Source organism: Pleurodeles waltl, chromosome 1_2 (genome assembly GCF_031143425.1).
Source record: "Pleurodeles waltl isolate 20211129_DDA chromosome 1_2, aPleWal1.hap1.20221129, whole genome shotgun sequence".
NCBI classification, from domain to species: Eukaryota; Metazoa; Chordata; class Amphibia; order Caudata; family Salamandridae; genus Pleurodeles; species Pleurodeles waltl.
In genome coordinates, this window is record NC_090437.1 from 43427067 (window position 1) to 43450615 (window position 23549).

At 47.6% G+C, this 23549-nt stretch overlaps 1 protein-coding gene across 9 annotated transcripts in view; it reads right to left on the reverse strand.

Annotated features, from left to right (window-relative positions):
- The window catches only part of PTPN13 (protein tyrosine phosphatase non-receptor type 13), a 1045801-nt gene that overhangs the window by 483808 nt on the left and 538444 nt on the right, over nucleotides 1-23549 (reverse strand). For all 9 annotated transcript variants that reach the window (XM_069236135.1, XM_069236143.1, XM_069236122.1 and 6 more), the window contains exons 19-20: nucleotides 16277-16374; nucleotides 397-453 (exon numbers count right to left, since the gene is read on the reverse strand). In XM_069236135.1, the coding sequence (XP_069092236.1) occupies nucleotides 397-453; nucleotides 16277-16374 (155 nt within the window). The remainder of the gene's footprint in view (nucleotides 1-396; nucleotides 454-16276; nucleotides 16375-23549) is intronic.

Here is a 23549-nt window from a genome sequence, read left to right on the forward strand (position 1 = left end):
CAATAACAAAACATACAGGAGCTTTGGAAACACCACACTCTTCAATTAAAGACATGCAATGACGCCCAAAGTTCAAATAAATAAAGCACACTAAGGTGTCCATGGGACAGGTTGCTTCATAAATATACATGTCCTGTAAAAATATCCACTTGTCTCTTTGGTACCAAGAACAAAATAAACCTGAAAGCTTGTTTCTTTGACACCAAACAATACATTCCACACCCCTGCACCTTTTATGAGAGGGAAGTGAAAAAAAAAAATATGAAACATACTTTTGAGGACTGAGCCAGACAGCAGTTTATTTAGAGCCCACCCAACACCTGAAGATAATTTTTTTATCTCACAATGTTCAGTAGACTTGATTAAAGAGGTCACGGGCTACAAAATGAAACTTACCATTTCCTTTCCAAGATGCAGGTGATAATGGGTTGGCAGCACTATGCATACTGATACCTTTTGAATGAAAAAAATAAAATGAGATGTTTTACAGCAAAACCAATAACACTTTTCAATGCAAGCGTCACAGTTTAAAGTCCTCGATTTCTTGCTTACATAACACATTATTTAAGAATAAGGTTATCTCGGAGTACCTGCCTTTATCTTTCAGACTTAGAGCACTTGTAGTCTTCCTTGGCCTGGTAATAGAAACCATGCAACTATAGTTATGATTGAATATATTTTACATAAAATTCCTACACAAACCTACATGCTGAACAATTCCTCGATCTGAGAAGTCAGAGAATAGTTTTACTGATATTGAAATAGTAAGTGCCTGATTTTAAGTTTGGTGGACAGAGCAGTGTCTGTCAGGACGGCAGAGAACATTACCTCTGCCCATTTGAGGTTACTCCGTCTGCCAAACTGTGGTCATCTCTGCACACTGAAAGGACCAGCTGTCAAGGTGGTTCCTTTCAGTGTAGTACAATTTTCGTTTTTCAAAAACAAACTCCCTAAGTGGAAATTTGTTTAAAAAAAATAAAACAAAAAAATAATGGACCAGTCCCCTGGGAGTTTTCTCATGGTAGATTGCTCATGGATTCACTGACATTCGTTTGCAATTTTTCTTCTATAATTCCTTGGCGCTCATTAAAGAGTTTTCTTGAGTTACTTTAAATGTTAAAGAAGCTGCCCAACTGCCAACCTTCCTTCATCCAGTAACATTTGGGACCTCCCTCTAATGCTTTTCATTCCTCTACTAGTCTCACAAGACAGCTCGTCAATACTTTGTTTCTATTGGAATGTATGTGCCAAAAATATGCCCTTTTCTTTTTTCCCCCATTGGTGAAATGTGCAAAACCATCATTCTTCAAACTCCACCCTTACCATCCAAACAAGAGAAGTGTGTGCATGTCTCAAGAGCAGGAATTTCAGCAACACAAATTGTTGATGACAAAAAGCAAAACTATTTTCAAATGTTTTCAATAGTTTTGTTTTATTTCAAAGCAAGCATGTAGTGCTGAAAGGCACCAACACAAGTGTAAAGAACTATACACTAAGCTCAGGGAACACAAAACAGTCATGAGCTAGACAGAATCTATATGCATTTCAGCATATTCTAGAATATTAACGCAAATCCAATTGACTTTGACAATGTTTGTTGTCATTGTATTTGAGGTCTCTAGATTTTACCATTTCTATCTCTATTTAAACATGGGGAGATTATGTTAAGATTAGGATTGATTAAGCAGTGGATAAGCAGTACAACCAATCAACTTTAAGAGTTATTTATTTGTGGTATGTCTTTATGAAATGCACGGATAGGAAAGGCACGAGGTTGATGGCAGATATGAAGCAAAGGTTTAAAGAGGGATGTGTAGGTGTCTTCATCTTTGTTCCAGTGGAGGTTGAAATCGCCCTGGTGAATCTGATCATAAAATGAGATGAGTTGCTCAGTGCTATAATCCAGTGAGAAAGTGAGCCAATGAGACAGGAGTTTTTTGCACAACCGGCATTAACTTGTTGAGGGATTTGCTTTTTTAGAAAAGGTGGAATTGATTTTAAATGTTTTTAAAAGTATTGTTGGCAGTGAATTCTGTGTTTATTTTGCATACCGCATGAAGCCCGCTGTATTGTTGTAGAGCCGTCCGATGTTTAGTTGATCTTTTACAGAGGGGCTACAAAAGCGGCACGCTGGCACAACCACGGAGCAGGCACATGCAGCGGGCATGCTGATGGTGCACGAAAGGCACACCAAAGGCAAGCCCTTCTATGCCCGTCGGCATAATGGAAGCGCCCATCGCCAGCCATGCTGCCAGTTGGGTTCCAGAACAGGATAGAGAGTCTTCGATAATTGCTTATTCAAGTAAGGAATTATAAAGGCTTAGGCCTAACGTGGTGAATAGTGATGAGGGGATTAAGATACTAGAGGAAGGAGGCCTGGATAGTTTTAAGTAAAGGAGAGGGGAGTGGAAAGAGTGAACAAGGACCATTTTTATTTTGAGATGTGGACTTATTATTGCACATTCAGCAGTGAAACACTGGGATGAATTAAATATTTTACTTGGCTACTACGAATGGGATCTCCTCTTTATCACTGAGGCTTGGTTCTCATCTGGCTCAGCAGTAGATCTGGGCCTTGTCTGTTCCATAGGCTACAAGGTAATTTATCAATCTAGGACAGGAAAAAGAGGGGAGGGGGTAGCTGTTCTTTTTAAGGATAAATGAGAGATAACCACTCTTCAAATTGATAAATTACAAAGGGCTGAGCTACTGGGTTTTGCCCTAAAAGAGAGTAGTAGAATATTAGCTTCAGGTCTTCAGTGTTACAGACCTCCTGGGTCCCTACAGGAATTTACTAAACCGTTCTTGAAGATGGTTACACTAATCTTGCCCAGACCCATGCTAATTTTTGGCTATTGGGAGATTTTAACATCTGGGCAGAAAGCAGATATGGCCTCATAGTAGAGATCTTATAGACTCTTGTGAGTTCCTGGGCCTAAAGCAGCAGGTCAATGGTCCAAAGCATCTAGGTGGGCACACCCTCGATTTAATAATGGCACCATCAGAGTTGATCACAGTTAAAGAACTGGTTCAGGTATGCTAGTGTGCTCACTCCTCAGTGATATTTAAATTACATGGACTGCAGCCCGGATGGTAGTAAGGCAACTAGACAAGACAGAGCCTGGTTTAAGCTAGGGAAATTAAAAGACATGAGTGTATTTGATTTATAGAACTGCTTTACTGAGGAAGATTTGGTCCAAGAAAATTATGATCTTCTCCAGACTACAATCAAGGAGACTTTAGATATAATAATTCCTACTAAATCTATCAAGATTAAACCTAGACAGTCACCCCCCTGGTTCACTGTAACTTTAAAAGAGACTAGTCTGAAATGTAGGAAGCTGGAAAGGCAGTGGGGTAGGACCTATTCTGATGGTGATAAACTGCATTTGAAAGAAGCTCTAAATCAATATAAGATAGAAATTAGGAAAGCCAAGGAGCTGTACTATGTCACAACTATCTTAGAAGCTGACAATAAAAGTAAGAAAATGTTTAAGGTAGTGAGAGAGCTGGCAGATCCAGATGGCGTTAAAGGAACAGTGAGACAGTTGCAGGAGTTGTGTGGGAAGTTATCAGATTTGTTTCACAATAAGATCGAATTAATTCTAAAGGATATAGGGGATGATTCTGACACGAATGTTACGGATAACCCCCAGCCACATGATAGCTTGAGTATTGAGACAGTGCTGTGTGACTGTGGAGGTAAGGAATTGGGTCTACATGATAAACTGGACAGTGCTGAGCCTCTGAGTGGTGAGATGTTTAGGGAACTAGCTATGTCCATCTCTTCTGGCTCTTTACTAGATCCTATTCTGCATGGGGTCTGGAAAGAGAGGGCATAAGATTTATTACCGGGCCTCCTAAAGGTTTGTAATTAATCACTAAACACGAGCAAGGTTTATCCAGACTGAAAAATGCACTAGTCAGACAGTTACTGTGTGCTGATATAAATGACCTTAGTAACTGCAGGCCTATTTCTCTACTTCCATAACGGGTAAAAATTGTTGAGAAATATGTCAGCAGAAAGTTTTTTGTTTTTTTTTAAATATATTTTTATTAACATTTTATTAACACTTTGCTGTCATACATGTGCATTTCACAATATGATCAAAACTTGCGTCCGCCCGGTCTATCCTCATTCGTGTTCAAATTACACTGTCAATCTATGCGTGTTATTATTTACATCGAATCACTCCCGCGTCCTGTATTTCAGCCTTATACAATCTTCGTACTCAGTTTGTTGAGGTCTGGTATATATACATTCATTCCGTGTGCGCGCCATAGTGCCATTTTAACTCTTATGCACATTTGATAGTCTTCAACTAACACTAAACAACAACTTTACTTGATGGTGCCTATGGGCGCAGGTGGGTGTAATTACGGAGGTGAACCATGGTATTGCTCCACCGGCTCACGGTCTGGGCCCCTTTGATTGTCTCTTCTGGCTCTTTGGTATGTAAGTGGGCATTCGGATTAGTGCCCGGCCAGCCACAGCTATCTCCGTCCCACCCTCCCAGGGCCCCGTTCCAGGTCATTGGCCGCCTCCTCTTTCTCCTCTGCTGTGACCTCTGGCCCCTTCTACATGCTGTACCATCTCTGTTATATAGTCCTCCCTTTCCCTCTTAACCCGTTCCCGGGCTTGCTGTCTCTGCCTCCTCCTCTAAGGTTGGATCCTCTCCCCTCGCCATACGGTCCCATTTCATCAGGATTTCCTCCCAGGTAGGTGGTGTGGGGGTCTGGCGAAGGCCTCGTGCCTCTTCGCTCTTCAGGACCTGTAGTTCTGCCCTAGCCCACTTCGTCACATCCTGTCTCCATATTCGCATTGGGCGGCTCTTGGGCGATTTCCATCCCATAGTGATCAACCTCCTGTAAAGGACCAGGAATAAGTCCAAGAAACGGCCCCTCACATTCCCACGTGGGAATCCCGTTCCGAGTCCCAGCAAGCACACAGTTGGCGCCAAAGTCAGTTCCACATCAAACAATCTATTCAGGTCGGTCAGTACCACACCCCAGCCCTGCTGGAGTTCCGGGCATCTCCATAACATATGATCAAAGTCTGCGTCATCGCATCTGGGGCATGTCCTTGGGTGTGAGAAAACAGGGCTGATTGCAGAGGCCCCATAACTTTTTGCCCCCATTTTCCACTTTTTGCTGGTGTTTTCCTGACTTTAAAGGTGCCCTGGGTACTGCTAACCAGTCCCAGGGCCTGTGCTCTGTGTAAAATGGATATGCAAATTAGGCTAATTATAAGTGGCTAAGTTAACCTACCTATAAGTCCCTAGTATATGGTAGGGCATGTAGGTTTAGGGACCACAGCATAGGTGGTGCACACCTAGGTGCATTGCTGAGGTGCCCAGTGTCATTTTAAAAGCAAGCCTGCCTTGCTGGCTGCTTTTAAATTAAAGTTATATGCAAATTCGACTTTGGAATTAAAGGTACTTCCAAAGTCTTAAACTACCTTATTTTTACATATACGTCACCCCTAAGGTGTGCCCTATGTGCCCCTAGGGCTGGGTGCCATGTAACTATAAGCAGGGACTTTATAAAAATAGATTTATAAGCCCTGGTGAGGTAAAAACAGCCAAATTCGTTTTTCCCTCATTGAAGTAAATGGCCTTCATAGGCTAGAATGGGCAGACTTTATTTTAAATTTTAAAGTCTCCTTAAATGTTACATACCAAGAATTTGGTATCAAATTGATTGTTGTAATAAATCCCAACAACTGGAACTATAACTAGTTCAGGTAAAAAGTTTAGACTTTACCTAAAAAGTTGCCAATTTCAGCTCTGCATTGTTTTTGCTGCTGTGCTCTGATTGGCCAGCCTGCAGCAGCTTCTGCCAGGCTACCTTGATGAGGTGTGAAGTGGCCTGACTTCACACAAAGGAATGTGCTTGGGGGAGAGAATCTCCCCTCAGCAGATGGTGAGGCAGGAAGGGGGAGGGCTGCCAAACTGGTCTTCAAAGGCAGAGAAGGACATTTGCAGCACCCAGCAACACCCCCACATCCTGCAACCCCAGACAATTAGGTGCCCCCTTGATTAGATTAGGAGAGGGGTGTGTTTATGATTTTTAGCCACACCAGTGGGTGGGCTCAGCCAGATGTAACCTCCAAAAATCAGATTCATCCATGTTGGATTTTTAGAGACTGTTGCCTTCTGGGATGGATTTTTGCCACACTTCCCAGGAAGTGGTCATCACAGGGGGACGACCCTGTCCCTGATTGGAGAACCAGGGCCCCCCTGCTTTTCACCCAGGAGCAAGGATAAAACTGGCAGACCTGCACCCACACCTCAGATCCCCTCCAGAATTCAACAAGAAAGGAACTAAAGAAGAAGAAGGACTGCCCTGCTGGACCCCTGGCCTGCACCTGGACCCTGCACTCAGAAGGACTGCACCAGCTGCACACTTGGGCTTCACCACAAGAAGGACTTTGCCTGGCTTCAACTGGTTCAAGGAGGGACTCCCTGTTTGCTACAGGTGAAAAATTGCTAAACCAGAGTCCCCTGCACCAACTCCTGAAGAAAGCGACCAGCTGACCACTGTCCAGTGGCCAAAAAGGAGTTTGCGCCAGGTGCATTCTGGGAGTTGAAGTCCGCACCCCCCAAGGACCATCACAGAACTTCTGGACCCTTGGGGTGAGCTGTGGACCCCAAAAGAACCTTAAAAGAACATCTGGGTGAAGCCCCAGAAGTTTGGAAAAGATTTGAGAATTTTTGGAAAAAAGCTCCAGAGAGGGACCGACCCGCCGCGGAAATTCTAGCCGGCTTGCCTCAACCGCGACCCGGCCTGACTTCGTGGTTCGTCCCGGTAAAGAAAAACATCCAAAAAAGAGACTAAGTCCGAACGTAAAAAGTTGACCGGGACCTCCCAGCCATCGTATCCGAGAAGGGCTCCATGGACGTCGGATCAAGATCCAGGTTTACCCCGGTCGAAGGATTTTCATCTCGAAAAAACGACTAAGTCCGAAGGTAAAAGTCTCCACCGAGGAAACCCACATCGCGTATCCGGACAAGGGCTCCAGGAGGTCGGATTCAACTGGCAGGTTCGTCCCGGTGAAGAAAAACTTCAAAATAAAGACTAAGTCAGAAGGTAACTTTTTAACCGAGGCCTCCCGCGACCTGTAGCCGAGCAGGGCTCCATCGCGGTCGGCCTGAAAGTTTGACTTTGCCCCGGTCGAGGTGCAACCAGATGACCCGATTGGCGCTTTTTGTTTCTAAGCGCTAGAAAAGTAATAATTCTTTAAAAATTCATATCTCCGGTTCCCCTGAACCGATTTTAATCGTTTTTGTGTCATTTTAAAGATAAAAATATAGACTATTTTTATAAATTGGTTTTGGATTTTTAAACTGTTTCCTGTGTTTAATTTAATTACTGTTTTGTGATATTTGAATGCTTTACACTTTGTCTCCTAAGTTAAGCCTTGACGCTCGTTGCCAAGCTACCAAGGGTTGAGCTGGGATTAATTTACTGAGACCTAACTGTACCTATGTGGAGGTTAGTGGCTTGTTGCTAGGTGTAGGTACCTACCTGCCCTACCAATAACCCATTTTCCAACATAATTGGAAGCAGCGACGGGATCCTGTACTTGTGTTCAATATCACGTTACAGTTTTAGGTAAAACAAATTAAAAATCCTTTAAATTGTCCTAGTGCAAAAATTGTTTTTAATTTTTAATTTGGATTAATTTCAATTATTGAATTTTTGTAATTTTTCTAAATTCTTGTTTCCAATTTTTGCAAAAAAGTTTTTGTTGACACAAAACTAGGGAACCATGGAGCTTGATCTGGCTAGCCTACCCACACTGACAGTAGTCCAGCTTAGGGGGTTGTGTATTGAAAGAGGGTTGCCTGCAACCACTGATCTCAGGAAGCAAATCCTGATCACATCCCTGACAGCATGGGCTGAGGCCCAAGACGTAGAGTCAGAAGAAGCTCCAGAGGAGGGAGAAAGAAGGGAGGATGCAAGCTCTAACCACTCAGAGGAGGGAAGGCATCTGAGCCCAAGTGAGGATGAGGAAGAACGGTCCTCAGTAAACACAGTCACTAGGGGCAGATCCAAAGCTAGTGGTGGGAAGGGGGTCCTTTCAGGAGGAGAGAACCCATCCATCAGAGAAAGAGAGCTGGAGGCCCAGCTAGCATACATAGCTTTGGAAGCAGAGAAGCTGGCCCTAGAAAAGCAAAAGTGGGCATACAAAGAAAAAAGAGATGGAAGCAGCGATAAAGAAGCTGAGGTGTCCATGGGTGGGGGAGTTTGCCCCAGATTACCCAAGGGGGTAGTTCCTGCTTATGTAGAGGGGGATGACATAGATAAGTGGCTAGGGGCCTTTGAGAGGGCACTCCAAATGAGAAGGGTTAGGCCTCAATACTGGGGTTCCCTTTTGTGGGAGTTGGTCCCCAACTCAGGGAGGGATAGGCTTCTGACCTTAAGGGGGGAGGAGGCAGATTCATACCCTAGTATGAAGAGGTGCTTAGCCAAGAAGTTTGGTCTGACCCCAGAGCAATATAGAATGAAGTTCAGGGACACCCAGAAGGTCAGTACCCAGTCTTGGGTTGACTTTGTGGACATTTCACTAAAAGCACTGGAGGGCTGGATTATTGGTAACAAAGTAGATACTTATGAGGGGTTATACAATTTGATCATGAGAGAGCACATCTTGACCAATTGTATCCAAGAAAGGTTACGCCAGCATCTAGTGGACTCTAAGCAGACCAACCCTAGAGAGCTAGGGGAGGCAGCTGATGAGTGGTTGAGAACCAGGGTGGTTGTCAAGTCCCAGGGGGGAGACTCCAAGAAGGGGGGGACAGGTCTCCAAAAACCTAAGGAGGGAGGTGGTAAGCCCACCACAGAGACTCCCTCTGTACCCCAGAACCCTAATTAGGAGGAGAGTAAATCCCACTCCCACTCTGACAAGCAGAGACAGGGAGACCCAGGGTTAAAAAAACTCTTGGACAGTAGGGCTTGCTTTGACTGTCAGCAGACAGGTCACTTCAGAGGAGATGCAGCCTGTCCAAGGAAGGTGGTTAGCACTGGGCTGTCCAGTGTATCCATAGAGGAGGATTCCTCAGATGATGAAGTCCTCCTAGCATTGTGCTGGGAGACAGCACCAGATGGTAAGCTGGTGATCCCTGAGGGTGGGAGTAGGCACTTCCACCACATTCAAGTGAATGGGATCCCTACCACTGGCCTGAGGGACACCTGTGCCAGTCACACTATAGTGAGTGACCGGTTAGTGACCCCAGACATGTATGTCCCAGGAAAGACAAAGAAAGTCAGGATAGCCACAGGGGAGGTCACCTCCAAACCTGTAGCCATAGTGCCCCTAGAGAGGGAGGGTATCCTTGACTGGATTAGGGTGGTAGTCAGTGCTGACCTTCCCCTAGATTGTATCCTGGCCAATGACCTCCCAGAGGTGAGTCTGGTCACAGATGGGGTGGTCGCCCAGGGCGCCCCCCCAACCCATAATCCTGGGGAGTCAGTCCCTACAGTTAGGAGACAGGGGTCCCCAAGAAAAGGAAAGAAGAAAAGGAAGGGTAGGCCACTCTTAAAGAGAGTTCCAGGGAGCCAAAGGCCTTCTGCCCCAGTAGGGGGGAAGCCCAGAGTTGGCACTGGTGAGGCCTCCCCTGACCCTAAGGAAGTCCTGAGTAGTCAGGCAGCTGTCCAGATGCAGGGTGTTGCCCCTGCACTGACAGAAGGGAGAGTGGAAGGAGGGTGTCTGCCACAGGAGGTGGTAGCCCCCCACTCTAGACAGCAAGAGGGGTACCAGGACCCCAAAGTTGCCCTTAAAGCAGCTCAGCCACCTGTCAGTGGAGAGCTTAGGGTGTGGTTCTGGGTACTGACAGCTGTCAGTAGCCTCTGCTGGGTGCTAGCCTTCCTGGCAGCACTGTACTTGGCCTGGGAGGCAGACCCCAGGGCCAATAGCAAAGTAGGCCCCCTGACCCTATTGGTCATGGTGGGGTTGCTCAAGTGTTGGGTGACCTCTTTGGGTAAGCTAGGTGTTGCCCTAGCAAAGTTTGGAGTAGGGGAGGTGGGCACCTCACTACCCAAGTTGGTAGAGAGAAAGGAGGAAGACCCCCCTAGAGGAAAGTTTCAGTTTGTGTTGGGTCCTTTTACTGTTGGGATGGCTTCACTACCCATAGGGAGTGACCCTGCCAGGAGGATATAAGGCAGAGTAGGCCCTGCAAAGGGACAGCCAGTTTTCTTCACTGTCTTCCTCGCCTAACAAGCCAGGAAGACTCTCCCAGGGTTGGGCTGAGTCTCCTGGGCGTGTGGGCTGGGGGGGGGTTGTGTGAGAAAACAGGGCTGATTGCAGAGGCCCCATAACTTTTTGCCCCCATTTTCCACTTTTTGCTGGTGTTTTCCTGACTTTAAAGGTGCCCTGGGTACTGCTAACCAGCCCCAGGGCCTGTGCTCTGTGTAAAATGGATATGCAAATTAGGCTAATCATAAGTGGCTAAGTTAACCTACCTATAAGTCCCTAGTATATGGTAGGGCATGTAGGTTTAGGGACCACAGCATAGGTGGTGCACACCTAGGTGCATTGCTGAGGTGCCCAGTGTCATTTTAAAAGCAAGCCTGCCTTGCTGGCTGCTTTTAAATTAAAGTTATATGCAAATTCGACTTTGGAATTAAAGGTACTTCCAAAGTCTTAAACTACCTTATTTTTACATATAAGTCACCCCTAAGGTGTGTCCTATGTGCCCCTAGGGCTGGGTGCCATGTAACTATAAGCAGGGACTTTATAAAAATAGATTTATAAGCCCTGGTGAGGTAAAAACAGCCAAATTCGTTTTTCCCTCATTGAAGTAAATGGCCTTCATAGGCTAGAATGGGCAGACTTTATTTTAAATTTTAAAGTCTCCTTAAATGTTACATACCAAGAATTTGGTATCAAATTGATTGTTGTAATAAATCCCACAACTTCCAGTTGTTGGATTTAATATAACTAGTTCAGGTAAAAAGTTTAGACTTTACCTAAAAAGTTGCCAATTTCAGCTCTGCATTGTTTTTGCTGCTGTGCTCTGATTGGCCAGCCTGCAGCAGCTTCTGCCAGGCTACCTTGATGAGGTGTGAAGTGGCCTGACTTCACACAAAGGAATGTGCTTGGGGGAGAGAATCTCCCCTCAGCAGATGGTGAGGCAGGAAGGGGGAGGGCTGCCAAACTGGTCTTTAAAGGCAGAGAAGGACATTTGCAGCACCCAGCAACACCCCCACATCCTGCAACCCCAGACAATTAGGTGCCCCCTTGATTAGATTAGGAGAGGGCAGGAGAGGGGTGTGTTTATGATTTTTAGCCAGACCAGTGGGTGGGCTCAGCCAGATGTAACCTCCAAAAATCAGATTCATCCATGTTGGATTTTTAGAGACTGTTGCCTTCTGGGATGGATTTTTGCCACACTTCCCAGGAAGTGGTCATCACAGGGGGACGACCCTGTCCCTGATTGGAGAACCAGGGCCCCCCTGCTTTTCACCCAGGAGCAAGGATAAAACTGGCAGACCTGCACCCACACCTCTGATCCCCTCCAGAATTCAACAAGAAAGGAACTAAAGAAGAAGAAGGACTGCCCTGCTGGACCCCTGGCCTGCACCTGGACCCTGCACTCAGAAGGACTGCACCAGCTGCACACTTGGGCTTCACCACAAGAAGGACTTTGCCTGGCTTCAACTGGTTCAAGGAGGGACTCCCTGTTTGCTACAGGTGAAAAATTGCTAAACCAGAGTCCCCTGCACCAACTCCTGAAGAAAGCGACCAGCTGACCACTGTCCAGTGGCCAAAAAGGAGTTTGCGCCAGGTGCATTCTGGGAGTTGAAGTCCGCACCCCCCAAGGACCATCACAGAACTTCTGGACCCTTGGGGTGAGCTGTGGACCCCAAAAGAACCTTAAAAGAACATCTGGGTGAAGCCCCAGAAGTTTGGAAAAGATTTGAGAATTTTTGGAAAAAAGCTCCAGAGAGGGACCGACCCGCCGCGGAAATTCTAGCCGGCTTGCCTCAACCGCGACCCGGCCTGACTTCGTGGTTCGTCCCGGTAAAGAAAAACATCCAAAAAAGAGACTAAGTCCGAACGTAAAAAGTTGACCGGGACCTCCCAGCCATCGTATCCGAGAAGGGCTCCATGGACGTCGGATCAAGATCCAGGTTTACCCCGGTCGAAGGATTTTCATCTCGAAAAAACGACTAAGTCCGAAGGTAAAAGTCTCCACCGAGGAAACCCACATCGCGTATCCGGACAAGGGCTCCAGGAGGTCGGATTCAACTGGCAGGTTCGTCCCGGTGAAGAAAAACTTCAAAATAAAGACTAAGTCAGAAGGTAACTTTTTAACCGAGGCCTCCCGCGACCTGTAGCCGAGCAGGGCTCCATCGCGGTCGGCCTGAAAGTTTGACTTTGCCCCGGTCGAGGTGCAACCAGATGACCCGATTGGCGCTTTTTGTTTCTAAGCGCTAGAAAAGTAATAATTCTTTAAAAATTCATATCTCCGGTTCCCCTGAACCGATTTTAATCGTTTTTGTGTCATTTTAAAGATAAAAATATAGACTATTTTTATAAATTGGTTTTGGATTTTTAAACTGTTTCCTGTGTTTTATTTAATTACTGTTTTGTGATATTTGAATGCTTTACACTTTGTCTCCTAAGTTAAGCCTTGACGCTCGTTGCCAAGCTACCAAGGGTTGAGCTGGGATTAATTTACTGAGACCTAACTTTACCTATGTGGAGGTTAGTGGCTTGTTGCTAGGTGTAGGTACCTACCTGCCCTACCAATAACCCATTTTCCAACGGCACCGCCATATTTTAAGGATAAGTGATGTGGAGTAGGGTACGTCCTATGAATGTAATTATACTGGATGTATCTTAGTCGTGTGTTTCGAGAAACTATCCGCCATCACCCTATTCCATTCCGCGTCTGTTAGGTCCCTGTTAACTGTACTCTCCCATTTCTCCCTCTGGGATTGGAGTGTGTCTAGTGCGTCCTCATATTGGGCCCGGTACAGTTTAGTAATAAGGTGGGTATCAGCCCCAGATATTAATAGGAGGTGTAATACCTGGTGGGTAGTAGGCTCTGTGTTGATCGTCCCCCAGTGTTCCCTCAAGATGTGTATTAACTTCTGGTATAACAGGAACTGTCCCTGCGGTATTCCACTACCTGCCACCAGGTCGGCGAAGGGTCTCAGTACCCCATCCCGGAATAGGTCCACCACTGTCTCCACTCCCGCTTTTTTCCAGGCTCCTAATCCAGTACCCACCAAGCTCCCCTCTCCCTGCTCCAACATCAGTGCCGACAGTAGCAGGGCAGGTGAGCCGGGCGGTCCTACTCCCACCCGTTTCGTGCATCTCTTCCAGCACGCTGAGACGATCCTCGTCATTAGGCTGTCTGTTTGGCGAGCCACCCGCCGGCTTATGTGTGCAATGATCCGGCCCATGCTCTTCTAGCCATCGGCAGTGCATCTGTCCAGATTACCTTTTCCAGCAAACCACTTGGATACCCACTGCAGTTGGGACGCCAGATAATAGGTTTAAAAATCTGGTACTCCTAGGCCCCCCGAGTGAGCAGGCCTGCAAAGGATGGAGAGCGCTGTGCGTCTACGGCCTTCGTCCCATATGGAGTTCCCTAAGCAGAGTGTTCAACTCGCGAAACCACACCGCTGGAATCAACAGCGGTAAGTTAGCAAAATAATAAAGGAGGCGGGGTAGCATGATCATCTTGGATAGTGCTATTCTAACCATTATAGATAACTTCAAGGAACGCCAGAACCCGACAGAAGCCTGCAAGAAGCGGAGTGCCCTGCCAATGTTACAGTCCCGCAGGTCCCCCACTTCATGGAACGCCTGTATACCCAGGTACTTAAAGGTGCGTGGTGCCCAAACCACGTCCTCTGGGCATGTGGAGGGGCGCTCACAGCTCAGCAGCACAGGGAAGACAAATGTTTTGCTCCTGTTGAGGTGTAGTCCCGACAAGGTTCCAAAATGTTCTAAGTTCCCTAGGGTCCAGGGGAGTCCGGACTCTCCATCTCTGAGGTAAATGAGAGTGTCGTCAGCGTATAACGAGATAACATGCACTGACTGTCCCCATTCCAGTCCCCTGTCCACTCCGTCGCCCAGCATCTTGGCAGCTAGTGGTTCGATGGCCAGGGCGAATAACAGTGGGGACAGAGGGCAGCCCTGTCTTGTTCCCCTATATATAGGGTAAGTCTCAGATACCATCCTGCCCGTCCTAACCCTTGCTAGTGGAGCCCCGTATAATAGGTCCACCCATTTTACCCATCCCTCCCCTAGGCCCATCCGAAGCATCACCTCCCTCAGGTAGTCCCACCTCACCTAGTCAAAGGCTTTCTCAAAGTCCACTGCTAGGAACACTCCCGACGGGGGTTTCTCTTCTCAGGGCATATGTAAGATGGCGAATAGGCGGCTGAGGTTCAGGGATGTCAGCTGAAAGTTAGTAAAACATTTGGAAGATGGTATTGATTACCAGTGATGAAAGGATTGCATTTAAGGCAATATGCATAGTTTGTAAAGTTATGAATGGAACCGGTCCACCACTTCTGAAAAATAAATTCTGCTGTTGTAGACCGCAGAGGCAGCTGAGCTCTGCAACAGCAAACCTGATGTGTGTATCCAGATTTAAGAAGGTTACGTCGGGTGGGAGATCCTTACAGGTCCAAGCTGCACATCTGTGGAACAAGCTACCTTTTGCCTTACAAGGAGGGAAATTTGTTATGTTTCAGGAAAATGTTAAAAATGTGGCTCTTACCTAAGTAGTAGATGAGCTTCAAGGTATTACGGGTTGGTCTAGGTTTTCAATTGTTTTCCTGTTTTATTTTGTTTAGCACCAAGATACCTGTGAGGTGAACGTGTGCTTTAAAAATGGGTGTTAATAATAATAATAATGTTAATAATAATTTAATAATAATCAAATAAACTAACACTAAAGCAATTTCTTTCTGACAAATCGGACATATAAGCTGTTTCGCCTGCCTATGTTCTCCAATGTCAAGTGCAGCTGTCTGGATATAAACAAGTAGCTTGGCTTCCCCAGTTTTCACAGATGCAGGAGTCAATCCCCCGCTAGGCACTGGAAATAGGAATTGCTTTAAGAGTTAATCGGTTCACACTTAAAAGGATCCTTGTGGATAAAGGCAACAAACACCCCACTAGTTTTTTTTAATCTTTTCTACCAAAGTGTAGGATGCTGAATGCAAATAGTAAGATAGTGATGCGGAGGATGAATAAAACCAAGTTTGTGTGAGAGCAACATCATAAAGATCAACATATCATGGCTGAGGGCAGATATGGAAGTTGCACTTAAGACCACAGACCAAAAGGTAAAGAGTACAACTGTATTGTGATGTGTAGTAAATGCTTCATTGGGTAAATAAAAGGAAATTCTTCTCATATTGTTTGGAGAGAATGATCTCTGATTAGGTTCAGGATGTCTTACTCTCTAAATAGTGGTAAGAAAATGGGCTGTGAGATCTGGGATCAGAGAGCACAATGTAATGTGGGTCCTGAAAGGATTCAAAGCACTGGGTTTTATGTGTGTTGTTGGATCCACATTGTTGATTGAGGTGTAATATTGAACGAAGGCTGGGAGATTAGACCACATGAGAAGAGAGCTGGTTGAAGAAAGATTGAGAATGTGGGATGCAGATCTTGCTGTATCTCGTGCAGGTGATCCAGTTTTAGTGGTTTCAAGCAGGTAATTAGGGTGAGTGGAAAAGATATGTATTCCCTAGTTAGTAGTAAATACAGAAAACACTCACGAGTACGACTTTGCTACAAGGAGAGTTTGCTTTACCATCCATGTTTACAATGTTGCACAATTAATCGTGACTAGACACTAGTCAGATTGAAATACTCCTCTTGCCTCATCCAAAATGCCAATGACACTTTATTTAAAAAGGGCTAAATCAGACTGACCCAAATGAGACAAATGCTGAAGTTCCTCTCGGTATATGTTTTTAGTGTTGATGCCATGCAGTATGGCATATACTACAACTGACAGTAGCCATGCCTAAAAATGGTAGTTGCAAACATTCAAGGGAGCTTAAAAAGTATCATCTTGCAAAAGGGATAAAAGTTGAGTGATAAAAGATGTGTAGTGTTACTGGAGTCCAGAGCAATTATTCCTCCTTCTAAACACTACAAACTAAGCTTTTTTTACGGCCTTTAACCAAAGAAAATCTCAGGCTGGCATGTTCTGAATGCCAACTTCTTACCATACATGTTGCCATAACATTTTATACACCATTTCCAAGTTTAATAAATAAATTTCTATATACTGACCTACTACGTAGGCTTGGCCACTCTCATCCATTGATGACGAATCAGACTCATGTTTCCTGAGGTCCAGGCTTCTATTTAAGTTGGCAAAGGATTTAGAGCTAAACAGAAGGAACAAAATGCGAGATTTATTGAGGATTACAATCATGTCTTTAGAACTACCATATATTTTCAAAGGAGTAAGTCAAATTCATGTGAATGTATTAATTACATACATGCATTACAGATTTTCCATAGAACACTTGCGCATTCATTACAAATGGCCTATTAATTCTCATAGGCAAAGTAACTGTGGTTATCTGGCCCATTAGAATTTTAAAATGTGGTGCTTCTCACTGAGGTAATGGCTGCTAGGAGTTGAAATCTCAACACAATATGAAAAAAGTTAATTTGTGCAAAAACACAGATCCTGCATGCTGTTCTCTAAATACTTGAAATCCCGATTATACCTACGATCATGCAGAGCTTTCCACTGGGGCCTTGAGCGTCAACCATTGTTTTGGTTTTGAAACTTTCATCTAAAAAGCAGATGAGGGAGAACAAGATTTGTGCGCATACGGGATTCTGTTTCCTTTAATCATTACACATATGCTGCCAGCGATGGAGGCAAAAACAAACTTATTTTGGTTTTGGAAATTGACTTAAGGCTCTGAATTTATTTCAGAGAACTCAACTAACACATAGGCCCTCATTATGACATTGGTGGTAAGTGGCATTTACCACCACGATGACTGCCGCCAACATACCGTGACGGCAAACCGCTACGGGTATTATGACCCACACATAGAAATCCCCCACTATATAGACACACACACACACACAAGTCCGCCAGCCCAAAGGTCAGTGAGAAACTGGCGGTACCAAAACCCACACTGTTACGCCAACAAAAATACGCCCACAGGATCATGACCCACAAATCACTGCGGCGGTCATTCAACCACGGTAAACCATTGGCAGTACAGACCGCTCGCTCAAAATACAGACACACTAACAAAACACCACCACATTGGACAATTCTAAATACACACACCTAAAACACATACACACACCACTCCCACACACACTATAAAACACACACACTACCCACAACCCTTTATGACCCAAAGATTTTGGCAAGTGAGAGAGAGACAAGCCAGGAGCACCCACTGAATCTGAGCCACAAAACACCATCACCCATACACCATCCACGCACCTCAAAGCACACACCCCAACACATCACCCCACATACCCACATACACACACACCACTACTCACACTACACCATGGCACCACAAAGACACCCCAGATTATTGGAGGAGAAGCTAAGGGTCACGGTGGAGGAAATCTTCCGGGTAGAGCCACAGCTCTTTAGATCACAGGTGCAGCAGACGTCCATTGCTAGGAAGATGGAGCTATGTCAGAGAGTCGTGGACTGGGTCAACGCCGTGGGACATCACCCCAGAACAAGGGATGACATCAGGAAGAGGTGGAACGACCTACGGGGGAAGGTGCGTTCCATGGTTTCAAGACACCAGATAGCTCAACAGAGGACTGGTGATGGACCTCCACCTCCTCCCACACAACTAACAACATGGGAGGAGCAAGTCTTGGCGATCATGCATCCTGAGGGCCTGGCAGGAGGACTGGACTCTGGTAAGTCAACTCTTTACTACTTTATCCCCCACCCTACCTGCATGCCATCACATACACCTTCCCCTAACCTCACCCCCATCATCCCACCACCTCACATATACCCCACCATCACAACCCACCCATCCCAACACCAAGCCCTGCATGCAACACCAATGCATGGACACCCATCACCATAGCATGCACACTAGTGACAATCACTTAGCCAAACAAATCACAACTCACACAAGCCAAAGCTGCCTTGGTAATAACAACCATAGAGGGAAACATACCCATGCACAAGATGGCACACGCAGAAACAATAACACTGCATTTACATCCCCACAGGACCCCCACTCAACGTCACCAGAGAGGAGGTGCCAGCCACATCCAGTCCCCCCCCAGAAGAGGCCCACAGTGATGACAGCTCGTCAGGCCTGGATCACGATGACCAACCTGGCCCATCAGGGACCTCTTGACAGTTGCTTACCCACGCACATTCCCAACCCACCATAGAGCCTCCCCCCTCAGGAAACTCTACCACAGCCCCCACCCAGCGGACCCATTCTTCTGTCCCCAGGACACGTCAATCAGCATTATGTCCACCACTACAGGAAACCCCGGCAATCCCACAAACACAGGACGATCAGGGACCTGGGATCAGTGGCAGCAGGCACACCATTCAGGGGACAGAGGCGCAGGACAACAGGGAAGCTGGGAGGACTGCTGTGCGACCTGGTGAGGACAGGCCCAGGGAACAGACTCTCCACAAAGCACTCACCAACATCCTGGGAGCATACCACCATTCCCAGGAGATCATGGGCCAGATCCTGGCCAAGTTGCAGGAGACCCAACGGCTGCAGGAGGGACAGTAGCTGGGGATCAGGGAGGACCTGATGGACATCCACACCACCCAAGTCACTATTGTAGGGGTGCTGGCAGAAATGGCCAAAACCATGACAGAGGCAGTGGCACACCAATGGGCCCCTGACACTAGCCACACTGATGAACAGCCTTCCACCTCCGCCGGCGCTAGTGCACAGGAGTCCCGCCACAGGAACAACAGGCCACCAGAACACCACCCCCTGCAGAAGGAGAACCACCCCGCAAACGGTCCCTGCGATCCAGGCAGAAGCCAGAGAACATTGCCAAAGACCCCTACCAGGAAATAAGACTCCCCTGAATGTCACCCTTTTCTCCCACTCTGTCAGCCTGTCCATCTTGAACTGACATTGCTCCACTTCCTATGTCCCCTTGGACAATGCACCTGTGATCCAAATAGACTGAACTCTATCCTGGACTTTCCTCCATCATCAACCCAGCCCACTGCACATCACCATTTACTTTTACGCACTGAAATAAACCCCCTTGGATTCTGTCAATTGTTTTAAATATGTATTAGTTTAACAAGCTGTAAACATTGCAATTTAAATGTACTATAATATTTACATAGGTACGACCTGTAGTGGGCAGCAGTAAACACACCAGGAGCCAGAGTGGGGCACAGATATCTGAAAATAGAGATGCCAAAGGGTACAGTAAGTGGCCATAGAAATAGGGAAATCAGGCTGCCATGTTCAATGTCCAACACAAAACTGCAATGGAAAGTGAAGGTACAGTGTCTTGCCTGTGAGTCATTGGAAGTACCTTTGAATTAGTGTAGTTCTGTTGTCCTCATCTTCTTCCTCTGCCTCCTCTTCGTCACTGTCCACAGGCTCCACCGCTGCCACACGACCATCCCCAGGCTCATCCTCCTGCAGAAAAGGCACCTGGCATCTCAAGGCCAGGTTGTGCAGCATGCAACGATGATCTGGCACACCTTCTTGGGTGAGTAGATCAGGGATCCACCTGTCAGATGGAGGCACCGGAATCTGGGCTTCAGGAGGCCAAAGGTGCACGCTCAATGATCCTCCTTGTTCGCCCATGTGCCTCATTGTAACGGTTCTCTGCCCTTGTCCTGGCATTCTTCACTGGGGTAAGTAGCCATGAGAGGTTGGGGTAACCAGAGTCACCTGTAAATATCGAGGGGTACCTGTTAGCCACACACTCACCCTTAGGGCCAAACCCACACCCATATACCTACATCAACTGGGTGGGGACCATGGGCTCACCTATTAGCCACACCGGGTGCCTCTGGAGTTGAGACATCACATATGGGATGCTGCTCTTTCTCAAGATAAAGTCATCATGCACAGAGCAAAGATACTTTGCATTGACATGGGAGATGTACTGCTCTGCCAAACACACCATCTTGCACAGAGACTGAAAGCCTTTTCATTTCTCCAGGGAGGGGATAAATGCAATATGTGTACCATCAAAGGCACCAATGATGTTGGGGATATGTCCCAGTGCATAGAAGTCAGCTTTCACTGTGGCCAAATCCTCTACCTGGGGGAAAACAATGTTGCTGCGCATGTGTTTCATCAGGGCAGACAACACTCTGGTCAGCACGTTTGAGAACATAGGCTGTGACATCCCTGATGCCATGGCTACTGTCGCTTGGAAGGAGCCACTTGTCAGGAAATGGAGCATTGGCAGGACCTGCACTAGAGGGAGGGATACCTGTGGGGTGGCGGGTAGCTGAAATCAGGTCTGGCTCCAATTGTACACACAGTTCTTGGATTGTGGCCCTATCGAGTCTGTAGGTTAGGATAATTTGCCTGTCCTCCCTTGTCACCAGGTCCACCAGGGGTCTGTACACGGGGTGATGTCTCTATCTCCTATTCATCCTCAGTGGTTGAATTCTCGGGTGAAAATCGGCGAGCAGAAGGTCATATTCAAACATATTCTCAGATTAATATGCAATTTTTGGTTTACAGAAACAGTATGTGAACTCGTAAGTCAGTTGATGTGCCAATGTCTGCTGTGACGCAGTTAGGTGCCATGGCCTGTGCCCCCCTGAAATGGCGGCTGCTTGACCTGTGAGGAGGGACAGGTGGAAATGAGGTAATTCCGCTGGCGTTGTGCGCTGTTGCGGTCGGCGGTTGATGACTGCCGTGCAACACTGCATTGGTTATCATTGGGGCCTATGGAAACCAGGAGCCAATGGCGATGTACGCCGGCGGTGATGGTACGTACCACCGTGGACGTGACCGCCATTTTCTATCTGTTCACCCACTTGCTACCTGACCTTCAACAGGAGAGGAACTACACTGTAAGTTCTGCTGTGACCTCAGTCTGGAAGAGACAATGGCTCGAGTGTCTGGGGAAAGGGCCCCTGCCTTCAGCTCGGAGGAGTTGGAGAGACTGGTGGATGGGGTCCTACCCCAGTACCCTTTACTCTATGGTCCTCCTGACAAACAGGTGAGTACACTGTGAGCATGATGCGTGGGGCATGAATGTATGGAGTGCTGTGTGTGTAAGCCTCATGTGGGTGAGGGGTCCTGGCCAGAGTACTGCATGTATGGTGGTCAATGTAAGTGCGTAAGGGGATGTGGGGGGAACATAGTGGGCCATGAGTATAACAGTCCAGGCAGTATGACAAATACCTTTTCTGCAGGTCAGAGCCCATCAGAAAAAGGGTATTTGGCGTGCTATCGTCAAGAAGGTGCGGACCCTGGGGGTCTTTGACAGGAGGAGTACCCACTGCCGCAAACGGTGGGAGGACCTGTGCCGCTGGGCAAGGAAGATGGCAGAGGCACAGCTGGGGCTTGCCTCCCAACGAGGAAGGGGTGCCCATCGTACCCTGACCCCCTGATGTTCCGCATCCTGGCGGTGGCCTATCTGGAGTTGGATGGGCGCTTGAAGGCAGCCACAAGGGAGTTAGAACAGATTCAGAATAATGACTTTGTGCGGGTTAAGGTATTCCCTGGGTGGGGGATGTGGGTGCCCCTAGGCCAGACGAACATGGCAGGGTAGGTTCAATGATGGCCAAGCTCAGATGCACTCCAACCCCAATAATGTTAGTAGGCATCTACTCCTGGGCAGGGTCCTGTGGGTTTCAGGTGTGCTGCTAATGGCGTTAGGCATTTTTCCCCATGGCCTGGTGACTAGCATTGTAAATGGTAGTGCATGGCCTAGTACATAGGGCTGTTCCCCGTAAGTTGTGTACGCCAACAGTAGTGTTGTTGCTGGAATTGACCAAGTGTATCCTCTGACTCTCACTCGCCTTTTTGTTTTGTCACCCTGTCCTTCTGTGCATTAGCATCATCTGGGGCAGAGCAGAGGCATCGGCGACGAAGGGAGCTGCATCCCACATGGGCCTGGAGGCCAAATCCACCGACGGTGAGGGCAGCAGTGGGACGGAAGGCGAGGGGAGCACCACGACGGAGACAGGAGGGGACAGTACAGACAGTGACACCTCCGACGATGGAAGCTCCCTGGCGGTGGCAGACACCTCTGTGCCCACCCCAACTACATGCACAGCTGCCAACCCCATACCAGCACCGCCCTCCCAGCAGCCACTCAGCGAGGTTCCCGAGCCCGATCACCCAGTAGGGTGGGCATCTCCTTCGCCCCAGGCACCTCAGGCCCTGGCCCAGTCAGCCCTGCTGCCCTCAGTGAGGAGGCTTTGCCCTCCTGAGATCCCTCACTGTTGGGCAGTCAACCATATTGAATGCCACTGAGGGTCTAGCAGAGCATTTGCAACAAACAAATGCATACCTGGAGGGCATTCCCTCTGGCCTGGCTGCCAAACAGAGAGCATTCCAGGTTCTGGCCAACTCCCTGATGGCAGCCATTGTCCCTGTCTCCTGTCTCCTGTCTCCAGCCTCCCCCCTCCAACTTCCTCTACCCAGTCCCAATCCACCCAACCCCAGCCTAATCCCAAGCACACCTTCAGACCAGCATGCACCCAAATCAACACACAAAAGTGGCTCAGGCAAACACAATCACCACACTTCGCCTCATAAACTTACACAAGCACCATCCAGATGCAGACACCACCATCCACTGCCTCCACTGTGTCCCCACCTCCTCTTCGTCCACCTCCCTCCCAGTAGCGTCTCCACTCCCACCTGCATGTACTACATCCTGATCCACTACCTCCATCACCAGCATGCCTATCACTACGTGCCCCTCACTGGCAGTCACCACCCCCACATCCATGAACACGTCCCCTTGTCCTCTCCCATTCTGTCTGTGACCCCTCCTCCCAAAGTACACAAACGCAAGCGCACATACACCCAACAGCCATCCACCTCACAACATCATCCAGCCCATGCACCTGCACCCAAACACAGCAGACTGACACCTCCTACAACCACTTCCTCTTCCTCCACTCCCAAACCTTCACCTTCTTCCCTCCCCAGTGCCCCTAAGAAGCTTTTCCTCGCCACTCTTGACTTATTCCCTACCCTTCCCCACCCGCCGCTGTCCTTCAGTTTGGGCCAGGGTGGCCAGAACCCAGCTCAGAACCTCAGCCACCCGGTCCACGGCCACTGTTGTTTCTGCAGCTACTGCAGGTGTGAGAGGCTCCAAGGAGGCACCCGTCAGCCCAGCCAGTGTGCCAGCACCACCTGCCAAGGGCAAGAAGGGGACACCAGCCAGCAAGGGAAAGGGGGCACCACCAGCCAGCAAGGGCTAGAAAAAAGCACCAGCTGGCAGAAGCAAGGAGGCACCACCATCTGCCAAGGGTGTTTACCGGAGCAGTGTTTGTTGCTACCGCCGTGGCGTTCACTGTGTTAAAGTGGCTGTATGTGTTGGCGGTTTCCGCTGTGGTCATGATTAC